Source organism: Carassius auratus, unplaced genomic scaffold (genome assembly GCF_003368295.1).
Source record: "Carassius auratus strain Wakin unplaced genomic scaffold, ASM336829v1 scaf_tig00215401, whole genome shotgun sequence".
NCBI lineage: Eukaryota > Metazoa > Chordata > Actinopteri > Cypriniformes > Cyprinidae > Carassius > Carassius auratus.
The window spans coordinates 34,332-52,817 of NW_020528068.1; the positions used below are offsets into that span (position 1 = coordinate 34,332).

The 18,486-nt window shown below is 40.4% G+C and overlaps 2 gene segments (V, D, J or C); both read left to right on the top strand.

The window, feature by feature from the left end:
• Positions 1 to 1,151: 1,151 nt before the first annotated feature.
• LOC113094523 (Ig heavy chain V region 6.96-like) lies at positions 1,152 to 1,654 on the top strand. The segment is given in 2 exon segments: positions 1,152 to 1,234; positions 1,321 to 1,654. Coding segments are annotated over 2 exon segments (369 nt in total).
• A 3,370-nt stretch (positions 1,655 to 5,024) lies between these two features.
• On the top strand, positions 5,025 to 5,628 carry LOC113094522 (immunoglobulin heavy variable 3-30-3-like). The segment is given in 2 exon segments: positions 5,025 to 5,099; positions 5,182 to 5,628. Coding segments are annotated over 2 exon segments (411 nt in total).
• Positions 5,629 to 18,486: the final 12,858 nt, after the last annotated feature.

The following is an 18,486-nucleotide window of genomic DNA, read 5'->3' on the forward strand; positions in this document are numbered from 1 at the left end:
GCATCTCGTTCCCTCGAGGAACCATGGTTAGATGCGGAAACCTGAGACGTTCCTCTTCAGAAACTCTAGCTGCGTCAATATGCTATGGGAAATGAGGTGCCCACGCTGCCAGACTTCCCTACCTAGTGTGTATCCAAAGAGCACAGCTAAGGCGAGAGAACAGAAGAGCCAGAGTGGCTCGCAATTCAAGGTCATAGAACCTCACATAGGTTGAGGACGTGGAACATCCCGCAACGTTGGATACACCTGCTAAAAAGGCCTTAGAGGCTACCATACCCTGTGGAATGAGCCTTGTCCCCCAAGGCGTGGGGAGATCAGATGGACTCATAGGTCAGATGATAGCCTCAACTATCCAACGACTAAGGTTCTGCTTAGTTGCAGGAAGAATCCCACTTTGGGGGGACCATAGCACACAGTCAGTTGGTGCGTCTTTCTCCACAGGGCAGCTCTGTGGATGTATGTGTCCAGTGCTCGAGCTGGATACATACAATTAGCTTCTTCTGGTCAAACTCCCAGAAGGGAGTGCATATTATGCTCAGTCTCTAGACAACCGCAGAAACATACTGTATTTAGAGGTGAAAAGCCTGAAGACTGAAGACACAGCTGTTTATTTCCGTGCTAGAGATTCACATCAAGACACAAGACAGACACAAAAACTATGTGATCTCTGAGGGTCCTAGAAAATGTTTCAGCACACTTCACTTTTTATAATTAATACTCAGGGTGTTTTAGAAATTGATGTAAACTTGAATAAATCAAGAAAACGTTTATACAGTGTTTGTGTATATATATTCATATAGATTTTCAGTCTAATCAGTGCAGAATCAATGATAATAGTAGTAAAGAAGCATCTTCATTACATGGTTGTGTTTATATTATCTTTTGTGTTTTCCTGTGTCTTTTAAAGAGTGTTATTAAATACTGTTAGTTGAATTATATTCTTTGTCAAGCACATCATTACAGCCAATATGAGACACTACTATGTTTCTGAACTACTCCCTATAAACATACAATATATTTAAAGGCAGACATAATTATGAAGGTTAATAAGGTCATAGAAAATGTAAATGTACCTTTAGGGGGCACCCTATGCAAACTTACTTCTCCTCGTCCACTTTAAAAAGCCTCCACTCCGTTGTTAGTGACGTTGATACTTCAGCTTGCTCTTTTCACAACATGACAATGGATATTGTTTCAAAACTGGGTTTTATCTTCATGTTTGCTCTCACAGAATGTAAGATTGTCTTGAAAACCTGTTGATGATCAGACTTATTTGTGTGCACTGTTGTAAATGTTAATGTTGAACTGTTTGTTTTTCAGTCTGTTGGTGTCAAACACTGACTGAGTCTGAGTCAGTGGTCATTAAACCTGGAGGATCTCACAGACTCATCTGTACATTCTCTGGATTCAGTAGTGACCCAGCCTTAGCTTGGATCAGACAGACTGCAGGAGGAGGTCTGGAGTGGGTAGCATACATCTCAGATGGCAGTGTTTCTAAATATTACTCTCAGTCTGTTCAGGGACGCTTCACCATCTCCAGAGACAACAGCAAGAAACAGATGTATCTGCAGATGAATAATATGAAGAATGAAGACACTGCTGTATATTATTGTGCAAGAGAGACACAGTGATGAATACAGCTACAACACTGCACAAAATCTGAAAACAACCATATAAACAGCTCAGTGAGCTCACAATACAAAACCTCAGTGAATAAATTTAATTAAACATCTAAATAATTAGATTTTTCTTGTACAACTCTATCAAATGTCTTCAGGAGAATTTGCATGGAGGCACAAGTCATAAGGTATGTTTGATGTTTTTGGTGAAGCTCTCATTATTTACTTTTGTTAAGAATGTTTAATACAACAGCAAGGTGATTATTATTAATCTTAGTTGAATTTTTCTATTTGACATTACAGAATGTAATGTGAGTCTCTGGTCTATCCTGCCTTACAGTTTTACAAAGAACTACTAGGTAATTATTATTATTATTTTTTTTTTAGTCATTTCTAATCTCAGGATAATCTATTTCTAACTGACTGTAGTTAAAAATATGTATATAGTCACAGAAACAGATGGGATCTCAGAGCATGTTGTTCACATGGACAGTTGCTAATGGCGTCTCACGGATTGAAAACACACAACACCTGGTTTTTAAAACAGTCCATTTGCAGAATTAAAATAAATGAATAAATAAATTAGACATTGTTTCCATACACACAAGCTGACATTCCATAATTGTAATTTGAGAACCTGAAAAGCAACGCAATCACTTTTGAAAAAATAATTTTAACATTTACTTGAAGAATGTAATAGTATTAATACATTAATAAATGTTGAATAGTACATTATAGCAATTATTCACTGCTTCCACAAGAGGGACTCCCAAATGTACAGTGAAATCATGACTTTGTCTGAAAACGTAAATTGTTGAGACATATATTATATACCATTTTATGTAAAATAATTAAATTGTAGAGACAAAAAATTATATCACAAAAAAAAAAAAGTGAGAGTGGATTGGGAGAGTTAACACTGGCAGTAGTTCTAGCTCTGATTATCTTATTTACGCAGACTCCATGAAAAATCACTTCACGTTGAGTGAGGACGTGTCTCAAAGTACACAGTATCTTGAAGCCAAGAGTCTGAGAGAAGAGGACACTGCTGTTTATTACTGTGCTCGAGCACCAGGACACAGTGACTCCATCTGATGAAGCAGCTCTACAAGAACTGACAGTAACTGAAGTGAGAAGATTTCAATTAGCTTGATACCTCAGTCCACATGAACATTATAACACTGCAAATGTAATCTTGATTGCAATAAAAATGTGTACATTTTAGCTTTCTGCTTTCAAATTTGAATAGTTTTTCTGTATTTCTTTATAATGCTATTCTCCCATTTCTAAAATCTTATAAATTGTTTCTGGAATAGCAAATGTGATTTTAACCTAAATAACATTACAATTTCACTGTATGGAAATATAAAAATTTTGATATTTAGGTTCAAATTATGTAGATATACAAATGTACTTTTTGCTTTGATGACTGAAGGGAAGTGAATTTAAACTCCCGTCCTCTCTGTCCCACTCCATCCTTTTAAAGGATCTTTACCTAGGTAAAATCCTATGTCAAATCCAAGCACCAGTCCTCCAAAACCACTAAAAAACAGACTTACTGTAACAACTACCAAAAACACCAATCATAAAAACATCTAACATTTACTGCACCCACACCAACGACAGAAACAGACTGATGTCTTTACTAGTGTGCCATAATTAATAATAACTAGGTAAACATGAGAAACATTGCTTTGAAAAAGTATTGGTTGTTTTATCTAAATGATCTGTATATATGGTTAAGTTGATTTGATGAGTTTTTCAGATTATATGTTTACTTCTTTTTCAGAATATATGCAAATGTAATGATGTATTAGGGAGGGTCAATTACTTTAAAAAGACTTGTGCTATAAAACAAAAGTCTCAGTCAGTGTTTGTGTCCAGCTGCAGTGAAGATAAATATTTTACTCTACAGTTCACAGTTTCAGGGTGACGATGGAAGTTTTACTGCATTTAATTCTTTAATTTTGCTTTTGATCATTTCATGTGAGAAACTCTTATTTTCAACAGATTAGTTATATAGGATCTACATTCTTCTAAATGATCTAATATGATTTTTTGCATGTTGTTCAGCTGTTAGTGGTCAGTCTTTGACCTCCTCAGATTCTCAAATTACCAGTTTATTACTAACCACATTATTAACGTGATAGACAAGCAATTTTCTGTTCTACTGTTGACATGGCCATAAAAAATAAATAAATATACAAATGCATAAAATAAAGTGACAGTAATTATATATATATATATATATATATATATATATATATATATATATATATATATATATATATATATATATATATATATATATATATATATATATATATAATGCTAATTAATTGCACCTTCTATAAACTCTCCATATTTAACTTCTCAGTAAAACAAGGGAAATAAAAACATTTAAATAATATTAAATTGATTTAAAATTAATTAAAACAATAAAGAATAGAAAAAAATATTGTACATAAATCTTTAAACAAATTAATTATAATAAATTAATTAAAATAAATAGGTAAATGTATAAGAATGGCTGGTTATATCTGACTGTGCACAAATCTACAGTGATCATGTTTTATTTTGCAGATTGTTTTTTGTCAAACACTGACTGAGTCTGAGGCTGCAGTCCTGAAACCTGGTGAATCTCATAACTGACATGTACTGCCTCTGGTTTGGACATTGCTGGCTACTGGATGGTTTGGATCAGACAGAAGAATGGAAAAGAGCTGGAATGGTTGGCATTGATCAGATATGATAACCAAGAAACATATTACTCTCGGTCTGTCCAAGGAAGGTTCGCCATCTCCAGAGACAACAGTAGGAAGCAGGTGTATCTGCAGATGAACAGCCTGAAGAATGAAGACACTGCTGTATATTATTGTGCAAGAGAGAACCAGTGACTGAAATGAACACAGGTCAAGACAGTAGACAGATAAGACATTTTTACACAAAATAATAACAGATGATCTATAATATTTGGAGATTACAGTATTTAAATAAGAAAAAAATAAATATGCTCATGTTATTCTGTTGTTTGGAATTGTCTTGAACACTATTAAAAAAAAGGTCTCTAGAGTCTGTCTTAACAAAAATAACATTGTAGAGACTCTACAATGTGTCTATGACTAAAATACAGTCCTGCACCCAATTTTACCAAAAATGTCACTATTTATCTGTTTGAATAAAGTCCTAAAAAGCATTCACTAACTGTAAATATAATACCAATTATCCATGTTATTAAACTATAATATTATTTCAATCTCAATAGATGCTACTATTGTCCTTGAAATTAACCTCAAAGGATTCAAGCTCAACAGACTCCACTGATTTTGCTAAATTAGGGTTTAGGGTTTATGCAAACGAACTGATGTCTGTTTCATATTTAAACAGCTACACTGTGGAGGTGCAGACTCATCACCAGATCAGCCTTCAGATAAACCATGTTCACTTCATTTCTCTTGCTGTTGCTGGCTGCTGTGTCTTGTAAGTTAATCCCCTGAATAAACAAACAGTTTTTAGTGTAAATTGTCATATTTATAATTCTACATGTTGTGTTTATCTGCAGGTATTGACTGTCAGGTTGTGCTCACACAGTCTGAACAGTCAGTAGTTGTGTCTCCAGGTGCTTCCTACAAACTGACCTGTGCCTGCAGTGGGTTTACTGTTAGTAGCACTCGCATGCACTGGATCCGTCAGGCACCTGGAAAAGGACTGGAATGGATTATTAATTATTATTCAGATTCTGATAAGAGCACAGCTCAGTCAGTTCAGGGCAGATTCACAGCATCTAAGGACAGCTCTAATCTCTATCTGCACATGAGTCAGTTAAAGACTGAAGACACTGCAGTGTATTACTGTGCAAGAGACACAGTGGAAGCACAAATACAAGCACCTGTTCAAATACTATTCATGAGAAACATGATGGTGGACTGAAGATATGTTGATAGTGCAAGCTGAAAAAGGGGAAGAGTCTCTGAAGTGATATAAGGCCTGTTTGAAACACCATCACAAACAGATGTATTTGGGGGGGCATGAACACGTTTTAATATGTTCTACATTTAATTTTTGTATATTACATATATTCAACATAGCAAAGTAAAAGAAAAAGATAAACATACCTAATGCAGAAAAGCCGCTTCTGTTTCCGAATTGCGTAGATGACCAGGTGCCCCTGGAGGATTTTTATTTTTATTTTTATTTTTTTATGGGGACCAAATGGTCAGTGAGAGTAGAACGAATGTGTCACACATTTTAAACTCAACACAATGGTAAAATACATATATCAAGAGCATGCTCACAGATGAAAACAACAGAGAATAAAACAGCGTTGGATGAAGTGGATTAGAGCCCTGCCTCAAATATTCAAATATACTGTAGGCCCTGGCCTGTCGAACACCCACCCCCCCCCCAAAAAAAAAAAAAAACTAGCTTTTCATGTAATGCAAAAGTGATTATATTTTGTTTAGTTTTTATTTATTTTTTTAGAAAACGTAATTTAGAAAAAATTTTGGAGCACTTTTTAAAATTTTATTTTGCTTTTTAAGTAACAACCAAGCTGTCAGTGGCAGACAGTGAATATGTTTGATCAATTTAGCCATCTCAAATTATCAGGACTTGCCTAAAATAAAATCTATATATAAAACAAACATATATCACAATGTTTCCTTAAATGTTTAACCTATATAAATGTGCGCTGTTAGACACATATCTAATCATTTGTGCGGAGAGTGGAAGCTGAAGCACTCTTCAGGACATGAGCAATCACTTGATTTTCTTTTTTTTTTTTTACCAGTGGAAACAATTTAAAATATGCAGTCAATTTTGCTCATAAAGGTAGGAGTAATACATCATTCTAAACTGTAAAGGGTCTAGTGTTATTAGTGTTATTTGTGTGCACTCACAATATCAACAAAATGTTGTGCTTTTATAAAAATGAATCAAACAATTTCTGCCATCATGGTCTTCAAGCTCTTCACAATGATGAATCTTTACTACTTTAAAACAAAATAGTTCAAATCAAGAATAGAAACTCTTTCATTATGTAATCCATGCATTTCTCTCTAAAGACACATCCAATGAGGACATGGCATGTCATTTCTTTTTTCATCACCATAACTGATGGATGTCTAAAATGAAAAAATAAGGAAAAAGTCTAAAACAGACTATTATAATTTGCATTTTATTTCATAATTATTTACCATAAAAAAAAAAAAAAAACTAATTATCAAAGCTGCTTATATTTTCAGATTTTTATTCTGAATACCTTAAAATTTAGTATTTGCTGCAATACAGTTATGTTAATTATTTATAATTTAAAACATTGTAATGAATTTGTTTTATTCCAGTTTGTAAAATAGCCAACAAGTTAGTTGTTGTAGACTAACCTGATCACATGAAAGTGCTTATAGGACAATTTTCTGCTTCTATTTGGTGTAATATTTCAGACAGGAACCACCTTGGCAAGTTTACTTGAGTTTATTGAACACAATGTATCTTTGGCGGTATGTTTCCTTATGGGGGTTCCTGCTCCCAGAATAATTGAACATACAAGAGCTTAAACATTAACCCCCCCGGAACCATGAATTTAGAAATACATAACACTTAAGACTTTTAATAAGTCTTTAAAACAAACAGTGATAATCATGTAGATGTGGCAGTGGGACATCAATCCTGTAGCCTGGTTATGAAGATGGTTGTCTCTCAGCAGTGAGGTCCATGCCAGCTAAGATTGTGTAAGCCTTAGTGATCTGAAACAAAGAAGACGAGAGCCAGATGGTGTGCAGTAATGTGCTCATGCTTATAATGGGGAGGGAGGGAGGGTTGCGAGCCGTTGAGCATACTTACCGAGCAGTAGTGCCACATATATATATAATAATTGAACATACAAGAGCTTTAACATGAACCCCCGAAACATAATGACGGGTATTACTGCCTGAAGTAGAACCCCCCAAAACCAACCTTGTTCCAATCCTGCAAAGAGAAAAGACAGTGTTATTGAGATATTCTTTATGTAGCCTACTGGCTAGCGAAGGGGTATTCTCCCTTCTAATGAGGCAGAAAATAGTGGGCCTCTCTATAATTAAGGTAGCTGGTAATAGCAGAACCGCAAATGAGCAACATGTCCATGAGCTTGGTATGAGTTGAAGGAGAGTAGCGTGAAGACCCCCTGAAATGTTCCTTGTTTCTTTCCTGCAAAAGAGAAAAATAATGTTATAGAGATGTCCTTTATGCAGCCTATGATTGGAGAGGGGTATTTTCCCCTTTAAATGAGGGAGAGAATAGCAAGTCCCCTCTTATTTTAAGTAGCAGGGGTGTTCAACATCTGCTGAAGGATGAACAGCAGTCCCCTGCAGCCATTGAGCGATATACTGCGTCCCCCTCAGGTGTCGCGGCAAGGGGTGATCTCCCAGCAAGAGAAAACAGCAGCCCCTTTTAACTCCTTTACGTGCAAGCATCGCCAACGGCCCCAGTTTATTATTGTTTCACTTTCACAGAACGTTAAACACCACTCTCATTTATGAAGACCAAGGTACAATTGCATTGGCAAAGAATCCTGTTAGCAGACAGAGATGTAAGCATATTGATATTAAATAAAAATTTTTGAGATCAACTGTAAACAATGGTAAAGTGTTTTTGGAGTATTGCCCAACAGATCAGATGGTTGCTGACTAAATGACTAAACCAGCTACAAAAGTTAAGTTACTTACCTTTTCCACGTTCTTGTTTGGTTGTGGCTAAGCTAGGATGTAGTGCAGTTGGTTTCCATGATTTTTTTTTTATTTTATTTTTTTTTATTTTTTTTATTTTTTTACTTGTGAATGATTCTGAATAATGTGAGCACAAGTGGGGGTGTTAATTGATTGTTTGGTTAAATGAGTATGCTCCCAATTATTGTGGGTTCCTCTCAGGTGTGTTTGTCATGTGTCCATGCCATGTGATGTTCTATTTAAGCAGCACCTGTACCAATAAACAAATGACTGTGTGTTCTCACTGCAACCTGTGTGAAGCCTGTTTGTCTTTAGCCGGTATCTAGTCAAACTCTGAACTTAACAGGTTATGGGCTCAGATACGCTGATGTTTGTACAGATACGGCGTGAGTAAGAAGGCAGTTTGCACATTTAAATTTGGGTCTCAATGTTTGGAGTACAAGCACCATGAGCGAAAGGACAAATTCACGTTGGTCTCGTCTTGTGTTTGACGGAGACAAAAAGAATTATGAACTGTGGGAGACAAAGTTTTTGGGCCATCTACGGTTGCAGAAATTGAAGGACATCATTTTCAATGGGCCCGCCGTGGGTGCGGATGCAGACGCACTGGCTAAGGATGCATCAAAGAATGCTGAAGCATATGCTGAACTGATCCAATTCCTCGATGACAAAAGTTTGTCCCTGGTCATGCGAGAGGCTGCAGATGATGGGTGTGGAGCACTCAAGATCTTGCGGGATTATTATGCTGGCAAAGGTAAGCCCCGCATTGTGAGTCTCTACACAGAATTGACTTCCCTGCAAAAGCTGAGTGGTGAGAGTGTGACTGACTATGTCATACGTGCTGAGACTTCAATCACAGTGCTGAGGAATGCTGGAGAAGGATTGAGTGATGGACTATTAGTTGCAATGGTTTTGAAGGGGCTGCCAGAATCATTCAAGCTTTTTTCCATTTTTGTCACTCAAAGTGATGAGACTCTTTCTTTTGTGGATTTTAAGACAAAATTGCGGAGTTATGAGAGCACTGAAGGTATGCACACAGCTGTGGCCAAAGACAATATTATGGGGGCCCGGGGACATTCAAGGAAGGCCAGTGGCCCAGCAGGTGTAAGGGTGCAGAGCACTGAAAGTGGGGACATTGAGTGTTTCCATTGTGGCCAGAGAGGACACAAGGCAAGACGATGTCAGCGTGATCAACAGTGGAACAGTCAGGGTAAACGTACCACATGGCGAGGAGGATGGAAACCACAACGGCAGGATGATGCACATGGGGTGAATGAGGAGACAGACGATACTTTTGCCTTCAAGTTGATGACCAGTGATTGTCAGCCAGGGAGCAATGTCACCCGAAAGGGGTTGATGGTGGATACTGGTGCAACATCGCATATCATCACTGATCTAGCTAAGTTCGACGACAAATTCCAGGCCGAGACGCACTGTGTGGAGCTGGCTGTTGGCACAAGGTGCAAGGGGGTCGCGGAGAGCAGAGGAAAAGCAGAGGTATGTCTGGTCGACAGTAGAGGGCAACACCTCAGTGCCAAACTGAAGCAGGCGCTGTACATCCCCTCCTATCCCCAAGACATTTTCTCTGTGAGAGCTGCAACTTCCACCGGGGCAAAAGTGATCTTTAAGGAGGGTGAGGATATCCTGCAGTATAAAGACGGTACACATTTTCTTATTCATGAACATAACAGGCTGTTCTATTTGCCTACTGTGCTAGTGAACAATGACTGTGATGATCAATGTATGAGTTGTCATGATATTCAGAAGTGGCACGAGATTTTGGGACACTGCAATTTTAATGATGTTCAGAAGTTAGAGAATGTTGTGGATGGTATGTCAATTAAGGGTAAAGTACCCAAGTCTATGCAATGTGATGTGTGTGTCCAAGGTAAAGTAGGAACAGAAAAGCCTGATGTGAGAGCCTCAGAGTAGGAACAGAAAGCCTGATGTGAGAGCCAAGTCACCTCTAGAGTTGATACACACTGACTTGGCAGGTCCCATTGACCCAAAGTCCAGAGAAGATTTACTGATGACCACTCAAGTGCAGTGTTTGTGTACTTTCTGAAGTATAAAAGTGACACAGTGGATGCAACAGAGAGGTTCCTAGCTGACATAGCCCCATATGGGAACGTTACATGTATCAGCTCTGATAATGGTGCTAGAGCTGAAGATCTTTGCCCGAACCCGACGGGACCCGACGGGTTCGGTCGGGTTCGGGCTTAATTTCTATCATCTTACGCGGGCTCGGGCCGGGCTCGGGCTTGCGCTCCGGTTTGCGAGGTAAACGAGCGGTCATGTGATGTGTTTCGATTAGCGCGAGAAAGATGCGAAAATGAATGCTGAGCAGGTGTAATGGAGGCTTGCCTCTGGTGATTGCGTGAAGACCCCCTGAAATGTTCCTTGTTTCTTTCCTGCAAAAGAGAAAAATAATGTTATAAAGATGTCCTTTATGCAGCCTATGGTTGGAGAGGGGTATTTTCCCTTTTAAATGAGGGAGAGAATAGCAAGTCCCCTCTTATTTTAAGTAGCAGGGGTGTTCAACATCTGCTGAAGGATGAACAGCAGTCCCCTGCAGCCATTGAGGGATATACTGCGGCCCCCTCAGGTATCGCGGCAAGGGGTGATCTCCCAGCGAGAGAAAACAGCAGCCCCTTTTAACCCCTTTACATGCAAGCATCGCCGACGGCGCCAGTTTATTATTGTTTCACTTTCACAGAACGTTAAACATCACTCTCTTACTTGATCTGGACAAACTGTGCATCAATTGAAAGTTTAAAGACTCTAGCTTCGATATTTGACCAATATTTTGATAAAACATTGTTGCAGTGACAGTTATTTAGTAATTTATGTGAGGAGTGCAAAATAATAAATCCGTATTATGCCACATTTTGAATAGAAATTCACCACTCATTCATATTCAGTCACGTCTGCAGTGGTTTATTTGTGTTCACATAGACTCACTGAACAGCGTCAATAAGGATATATAGACCAAAGATGCATATCCACGGAGATATATGGATATATTTACTGATGTTTACTTCATATTTCTTCAGACAGAATCATCATTTCTATTCTTTTTCCACTGATTTACGCGATCTGATGATAAATAGCCCCTCCCAGTGCTGTCTCTGTGTGTTTGCTTCCGTGTACTCGAGCTGTGACCCATTCAGACTCTGATTGGATGTTCGGCTTGTCAATCTGACAGTCCTGAAACCAGACTGCTTCAGATCGTGTCACATGGTTCGAGAACACTTCCTGGTAGTTATCTGGCCAAAATAACATTGAAACACAGATTTACACACTAAATACCCATAAAATAAACCCGCGATTACGATAGAAAAGCTTGGTATGAGATTTTCTTGAGATCTGGGTCATTTTATAAAAAAATATAAAAAATGTACATCGGAAATGCTAACTTGTGCAGCGCTGAAAAAGGCTACAAATAGCATATGTTTACAATAATACATGACCAAATTCCACACATGATCGCAAAAGGAAGTTATTACAAACACTTGATCGGGGTTCAAGGTGAGTTTTGAGTAAAAGTGTACTAATAATTTAATAAATTTTCTGATGTAGCTTGATGCTAAAGTTAGCTCTAATGCTACTAATAGTAGGTTCATTTCTTCTTCATAATGCATGTATGTCACAATAATTCACGTAAGGTGTATTTTTATAGTAAGACGTTTGATAAATAAGGGCTAAATGCATACAGAGACTGAAGTGAGATCGCTGCTTTGATGCTTTGTAAACATTGCAATTCCACAAAAAAGGCTGATAAAGGTGGAATAAAAACAAAAGAATAATGATAAAAGAATAATGCGGATGTGTCATACCTGGCGGAGGTGTGAAAGACTCGTTTCGTGAGAACAATAAAACCATGAAACTGGGAGTTTTCAAAGCCAACACACATACGGAGCACACAGGGGCGTTTACATGTGAGAACTTACAGAGATGACAAGTGCCATAAATCAATCCGATTAGCCTTCTCTAAAAACACACACAAACCTCCTCATTCTTCTCATTCTCCTCCTCATTCTTCTCATCCTCCTCCTCATTCTTCTCCTCATCCTCCATCTCCTCTTCTCATCCTTCTCATCCTTCTTATCCTCCTCCTCATTCTCCATCTCCTTCTCCATATCCTTCTCAGCCTCTTCCTCATGAGGAGAAACAGACATGTCAGCCGGACACTCTGCTCCTGTTAATGGCACTTGCGCGGTGCTCGCATACTTATCACTATGAAGTAAAGTAGAAAAAATGCAGATTTGACAAATATGCAGGCGTTTCAGAAGATTTTGTGAGCACAGATACTCTACACTGCTTAATACGGTGCCATATATTTCAAGAATAAAGTTCACATGATCATATGTGTTGCCCCCCTGGCCTGGTGAGTGTCAGGGGGGATGATACTGAGATACATGCATACCATTTTGAGGAACATTAACCCACCTGTATATAGAAACAATGAGACGAAAACGTTAGCTTCTGTTCAGCTCAACTGCAGTATTTATTCTGCAGCATTTGTCTCATAATGGTTTTAAGTTCCTCCCGGTGCTCAGCGCCATCTAGTGACCTCTATAAGTATCAACCCACCATAGTTACAAGTACAATACAATGAAATTGGCCTCTTCATACCTATTTAGTAAACATTATCACAAAAAAAAAAAATGTATATATATGGGTGTCTACTTTTCCCAGATTGTTCACCTCTTCGACAAATAGCTGTACAACAAAATGTACTAACTCAATTACCTTTATTTTTTTTATTTTTTTATCTCTTATGCCTAACTTTGAACACCCCTTTTAACCCTTTACACTCTCCCCTGTTTTTTAATGTCTCCTGACATTTGACTGTATGTCTTAAGATGTACGTGAGTCTGTGATATGTCAGTATGCATGGGTGAAGCAGTTGTAATAGTAAGGGTGTAGATATGTGAAGTACGGAAGAGGGACAGTATTGAGATTACTTTGGGGAGGGTAGTTTGGCAGTAATGAGTTTATCCCTGCATTCTGCTGCTGATAAGATGGCTGTCCCAGTGTACCATAGGTGAACAGTTTCTTTGGCTTGGCTGTCCTTTGGGATCTTCTGACTACCTCCACCTCCAATTGGTGTTCATCCTCCCCCACTTGCATCCTGTCATGTTGCTCTTCCTCCACTTGATGTTCATCCTCCACTCTGAAGTCCTCAAGACCTCTGTCCTGTGTGTGTGATGTGTTCTGAACATGCTCCTGGGTGTCTATGCCTTCTCTGACAGAAGAGTGAAACTCAGGAGCTTCAGTCCTTAGCCTCTGATCAGTCTGAGGGTGATGCACTGCTTGATAATGCTCTGCCTGTTGGGATCTCACCAACCTGTAGCATGGAATCTGCTGGTAAGTGTATTCCTCATCAGAGCTGTCTGTGTTTTCTTCATGAGTATCTGCAATGGTTTGTTTCTGTTTTTTTTACTTTGTTTTTCCTTTTGAACATGGTGCAGGAAGTGTTTCCTCTAGTGGCAGTTCGTTCACTGGCAAAAGTAAGTTCCTGTGTAACACACGGAGGGTTTTGGGTCCCTTCTCAGGTTGCACCTTATAAACTGGTCCATTATCAACTCTCTCCACAACACGGTGTACTGTCTGCTCCCAGTAAGCGCGCAACTTCCCAGGCCCCCCTCTCTCTGACAGGTTTTTTACCAGCACTCGGTCGCCTGGCTGAAGAACAACACCCCTGACTGCTCTGTCATACTGACTCTTTCTTTGGCTGACGATTTTTCACTGTTGTTTGCAGCAATTTCATATGCGGAACGCATCCTCTTTGCCCACTTCTGTGCATATGTCTGTCGATTAGATGACTCAGACTCTGTCTTTGGTGGGAACAGTAAGTCAACAGGTAAGCGTGGAGGTCGACCAAATAAGAGGAAGAATGGGGAAAAGCCGGTGGCCTCATGCCTTGTGCAGTTGTAGGCGTGCACGACATGGGGCAGGTGATCTTTCCACTGACTCTTTTTTTCCTCTTCCAGGGTACGCATCATCTGCAGAAGTGTGCGGTTCAGTCTCTCCACAGGATTACCTTGTGGGTGGTACGGTGTGGTTCTTGAATGACCAATACCAGCCAGCTGCTGTAACCTGTTGAACAAACTGTTCTCAAACTCCTTGCCCTGATCGTGGTGGAGCTTCTCCGGATAACCATAGCGAGGGATGAAGTCTTGAAATATCTTATCGGCTGCTGTTTTTCCCGATTTGTTCCTTGATGGGTATGCTTGAGCAAAGCGCGTGAAGTGGTCAACGAGGACCAGGATGTATTCATAGCCTTGGCTTTGCTCCAGGTGGAGATAGTCAATGCACACTAACTCAAATGGACTGCTTGTGGATATGTGTTCCATTGGCGCTCTCTTTGGAAGATTTGGGCGTTTCTGTTTAATGCAGCTGCATCTTTTGTTTACATAGTCCTCTATTTCCTGCTGCATATTTGGCCAATTAAACCTCTCGCGGGCGAGATGAGATACTTTCTCTGCACCAACATGGCCCATGTCATTGTGGAGGGTCTTAAGCACCAGAGGTTTCCACTTCTCAGGGAGGACAAGCTGCCTGTGTTGTTCAGTCCGCCTATAGAGAATCCCGTCATCCACTTCTAACTTATTCCATTCATACAGCAGTCTCCTTGTCTCTTTCCTCATGTTTCTTTTGTCCCTTTTGTTGGGAATCCAGTTTTGAAGTTTTAGGGAAATAACTTCTGAGATAGCAGATTCCTCTTGCTGTGCTGCCTGGATGTCTTCTGATGGAACACTGGAAATACTCGCAGATGGCACAACCTCTGCACTTCCACCTTCCAGCTGCAAAGCTGCAACCCAAGGTACGTCACCTTCTTGAAGGGCTTTGCTGCCTTGCCATACCGCAGACACAATCTCAGGTGACATGGTCTCCGTGTGGTCTTTCATGCAATCCTGAAGTTTCACAGGATACCTTGACAGTGTATCTGCGTCAGTGTTGATCTTCCCTGGCCTGTACTTAATATCGAAGTGAAAGTCGGCCAGTTCACCAACCCATCGGTGTCCAACGGCATTTAGTCTGGCAGTGCTAAGGACATATGTCAAAGGGTTATTATCCGTGAAAACTGTGAATGTTGGAGCATAATACAAGTAATCACGAAACTTGTCACAAATGGCCCACTTGAGAGCCAAGAACTCAAGTTTTCCGGAGTGGAGGTGGTAATTTCTCTCGGCAGGTGTAAGAGTTCTGGAACCATACCCAATGACCCGCAACTTGTTGTCCTGCCGCTGATATAGCACTGCTCCTAATCCTTCGTTGGACGCATCGGTGTGCAGTATGAATGGAAGGTTAAAGTTTGGATAAGCTAAGATGGGTGGATTCGTCAACATGTCAACTAGCTTGGCTACTACATCCCTGTGCTGTGCTCTCCATGTGATCGGGGTTCTGGATGGGAGTTGTCCTTTATCTACTTTCTGAGCTCCAACTTTACTTTTGTTTATCTGATTTTTGGAGTGACTTCCGTTTGTTTCCGTGGGTTTCTGTAATAGTTCAAAGAGTGGCTTAGCAAGTCGAGAGAAGTCTTGGATAAAGGAGCGGTAGTACCCCAGAAACCCCAGCAGGGACTTGACATCTCCAACTGTGCGAGGCTCTTTTTCTTTGAGTGCCATCACTGCTGCCAAATTCTGTGGATCAATCTTGACTCCTTCCCCAGACACCAGTCGGCCGAGGTAACGAACCTCTCTTTTAAACAACTCACACTTGGTTGATCTAAGTTTGATGCCGTGTTCTCTCATGCGACTGAGAACTTGTCTGAGGTGATGTATGTGATCCTCAAAAGACGTTGAGTAACACAGCACATCGTCTAGGTATGGAGCACAGCATTCATCTCGAATACCTTCCAACACACCCTCAATACATCTCTGGAAAGCTGCAGGTGCGTTCGTCAAGCCAAATGGTATCCGTATCCATTCATACAACCCCCAGGGTGTACTGAAGGCTGTAAGGTGTCTGGATTCCTCGCTCACAAATCCTTGGTGGTACGCTCTGCCTTGATCCAGGATGGAGAACCATGTGTTGCCCCCCAAACTGTCAAGAAGGTCTTGGATTCGGGGCAACGGATGACGATTCTGGAATGGTCTTCTGGTTCAGGCCTCTGAAGTCTACACACAGCCGCAGACTCTGGTCCTTTTTCCGCACACAAACAACCGGAGACGAATATGAAGAAACAGATTTGCGGATCCAACTTCTGTCTAGGAGATTCTGCACATACTCTTTCACCTCCTTATATAGGGGTTTAGGTATGGAGTTATAGCATCTTTGAACTGGGTTGTTGTCTACCACATTAATTTTCAGCTGTAAGTCAGGTATACAACCGATGCCTCCTTCTTCTTTTACAAACACATCAGACTCCTCGAAAAGCATCTGGCGCACCATCTCCTGCTGCTGCTGATCAAGATGTTGTAATTTGACCGGGGGGTGCCACTTTTCTTGTGTGTGAGACTCTACTGAGCTGTTCTTTCTGCTGCTGGCACCGCTGCTTGGGCTAACCTGTGCGACACATGTGTAAGTATCACTTTTCGACTTTGCTGGTTGCTTAGCCGGGGAACAAAGATTGACTGGTTTGCTGTCAACCATTTCTTCTATACAGCCTAAGACTGTCCTTGGTGGCAGAAAAATGTCATGCTTGGTGGAGTTGCAGATGGAGATTTTCACCGCTTTGGAGGCACCACCGGGCACATCAACTAATGCAGGAAATAGTTGTAATCCCTCCGGTAAGACACTTTCTAAGTTGGGTTCAAAAAGCATTGTTCCTCCCTGTGGCCATTGATCTGACACGACACTTCAGTTCACATATTTGGCTACTTGGAACTGTAAGACCTTTCTTCCCCACTCTGATGGTGTCATTTGCCGGCTTTGTTTTGGCTGGAGTATCACTAATTACGGACACAATAGTTTCAGCTGTATCTCGATGGAGCTTTAATGCCTCTGCTAGCCAAATCACTAAGACTGACACTTTCTGGCTCCTTCCCGACTCTCTAAAATAATTTCCTCTATCACATTGAACCCTAGCAACAGGCCACTAACACAGCTCTGACTCACTAGCATGGGTACATTAATGGCTACCTGACCATGTTTTACACTTTTTGATTTCCACCAATATTTCAGCCCACCCTTCAAAGGTACATCTGTTTCCATTAGCAGCTGTGATTCTGAGTGTATTATCTGGTAGTAGGTCTGTGAGTGGCTGGATTTTAATGTCAGGTAAATGTTCCTTAGCCAAGACTTTTCCAGTATCGTAACCTGAGCTCCACTATCTAGTAGTGCATCAATCTGCACACCGTTGAGAGTACAGTTTAGCAAGCACTTTCTGCCTATCAGTTTTGCTAAATGGTTTCCTTTTCTTACTCTGTGCTTCGATAGTGATGGACAATGAGTGGGAGTTTATGAAGTCATGGCTGGTTACGGAAGCAGGGGACTCTGGCTCTTGTTTGGTCACTGGTGGTCCTCCCCAGTGACCCCATCACATTTCCCCGCTGGCTTATGTTTTGACAGGCAGCCCACAGCTCTGTGCCTTTCCTGGCCACACCTGAAACAGTGGTTGCAGTTTGCAGTCCCTTGAGCTAAACATGACTTGCATATTCCCCTTGTGACAGACTTGGGTGGTTGCACGGTACTTAACGGATGGGCCTGTGACGGCACTGGAGTACTGGCTGTAGGGGTGAGAGCCTTCTCTATAGTTTTTGCTAAGGCAGAACATGTGCTGTCAGTTCGTGTATAGCTGTGCGGTTAGCCTGGACTTCGGCTTGCGTTTGAAGAACGCTGGCTTGAACTTCAGCTGGAGGCTGGACTGCGTGTTGTCTCTCCGTTGTTGTGTGGCATTGACTGTGACTGTTTTGGTTTTGTGTGTCTGACCTAGGCGTGCCTGTCTCTCAACCTCTTCACTAACTGACTTTGTCATTATCTCTAAGATGAAATCATCAGTTATACTTGTATTGGTAAGGAGGGGTTTAAGGTCTCGCCTTACATGTGCATATTTCTCACTTATCCCCTGATACAGCGAGTGAAGAAATACCCCATGGACAAGTTTGTCGTCATATTGAAACTCTGAGCTACCTTGCTGAGAAGCAAACAATATTCTCTGTTTAAGCCCCATTAACCGGTACATGAACTGTTGTGGGCTTTCTCTGTCCTGTTGT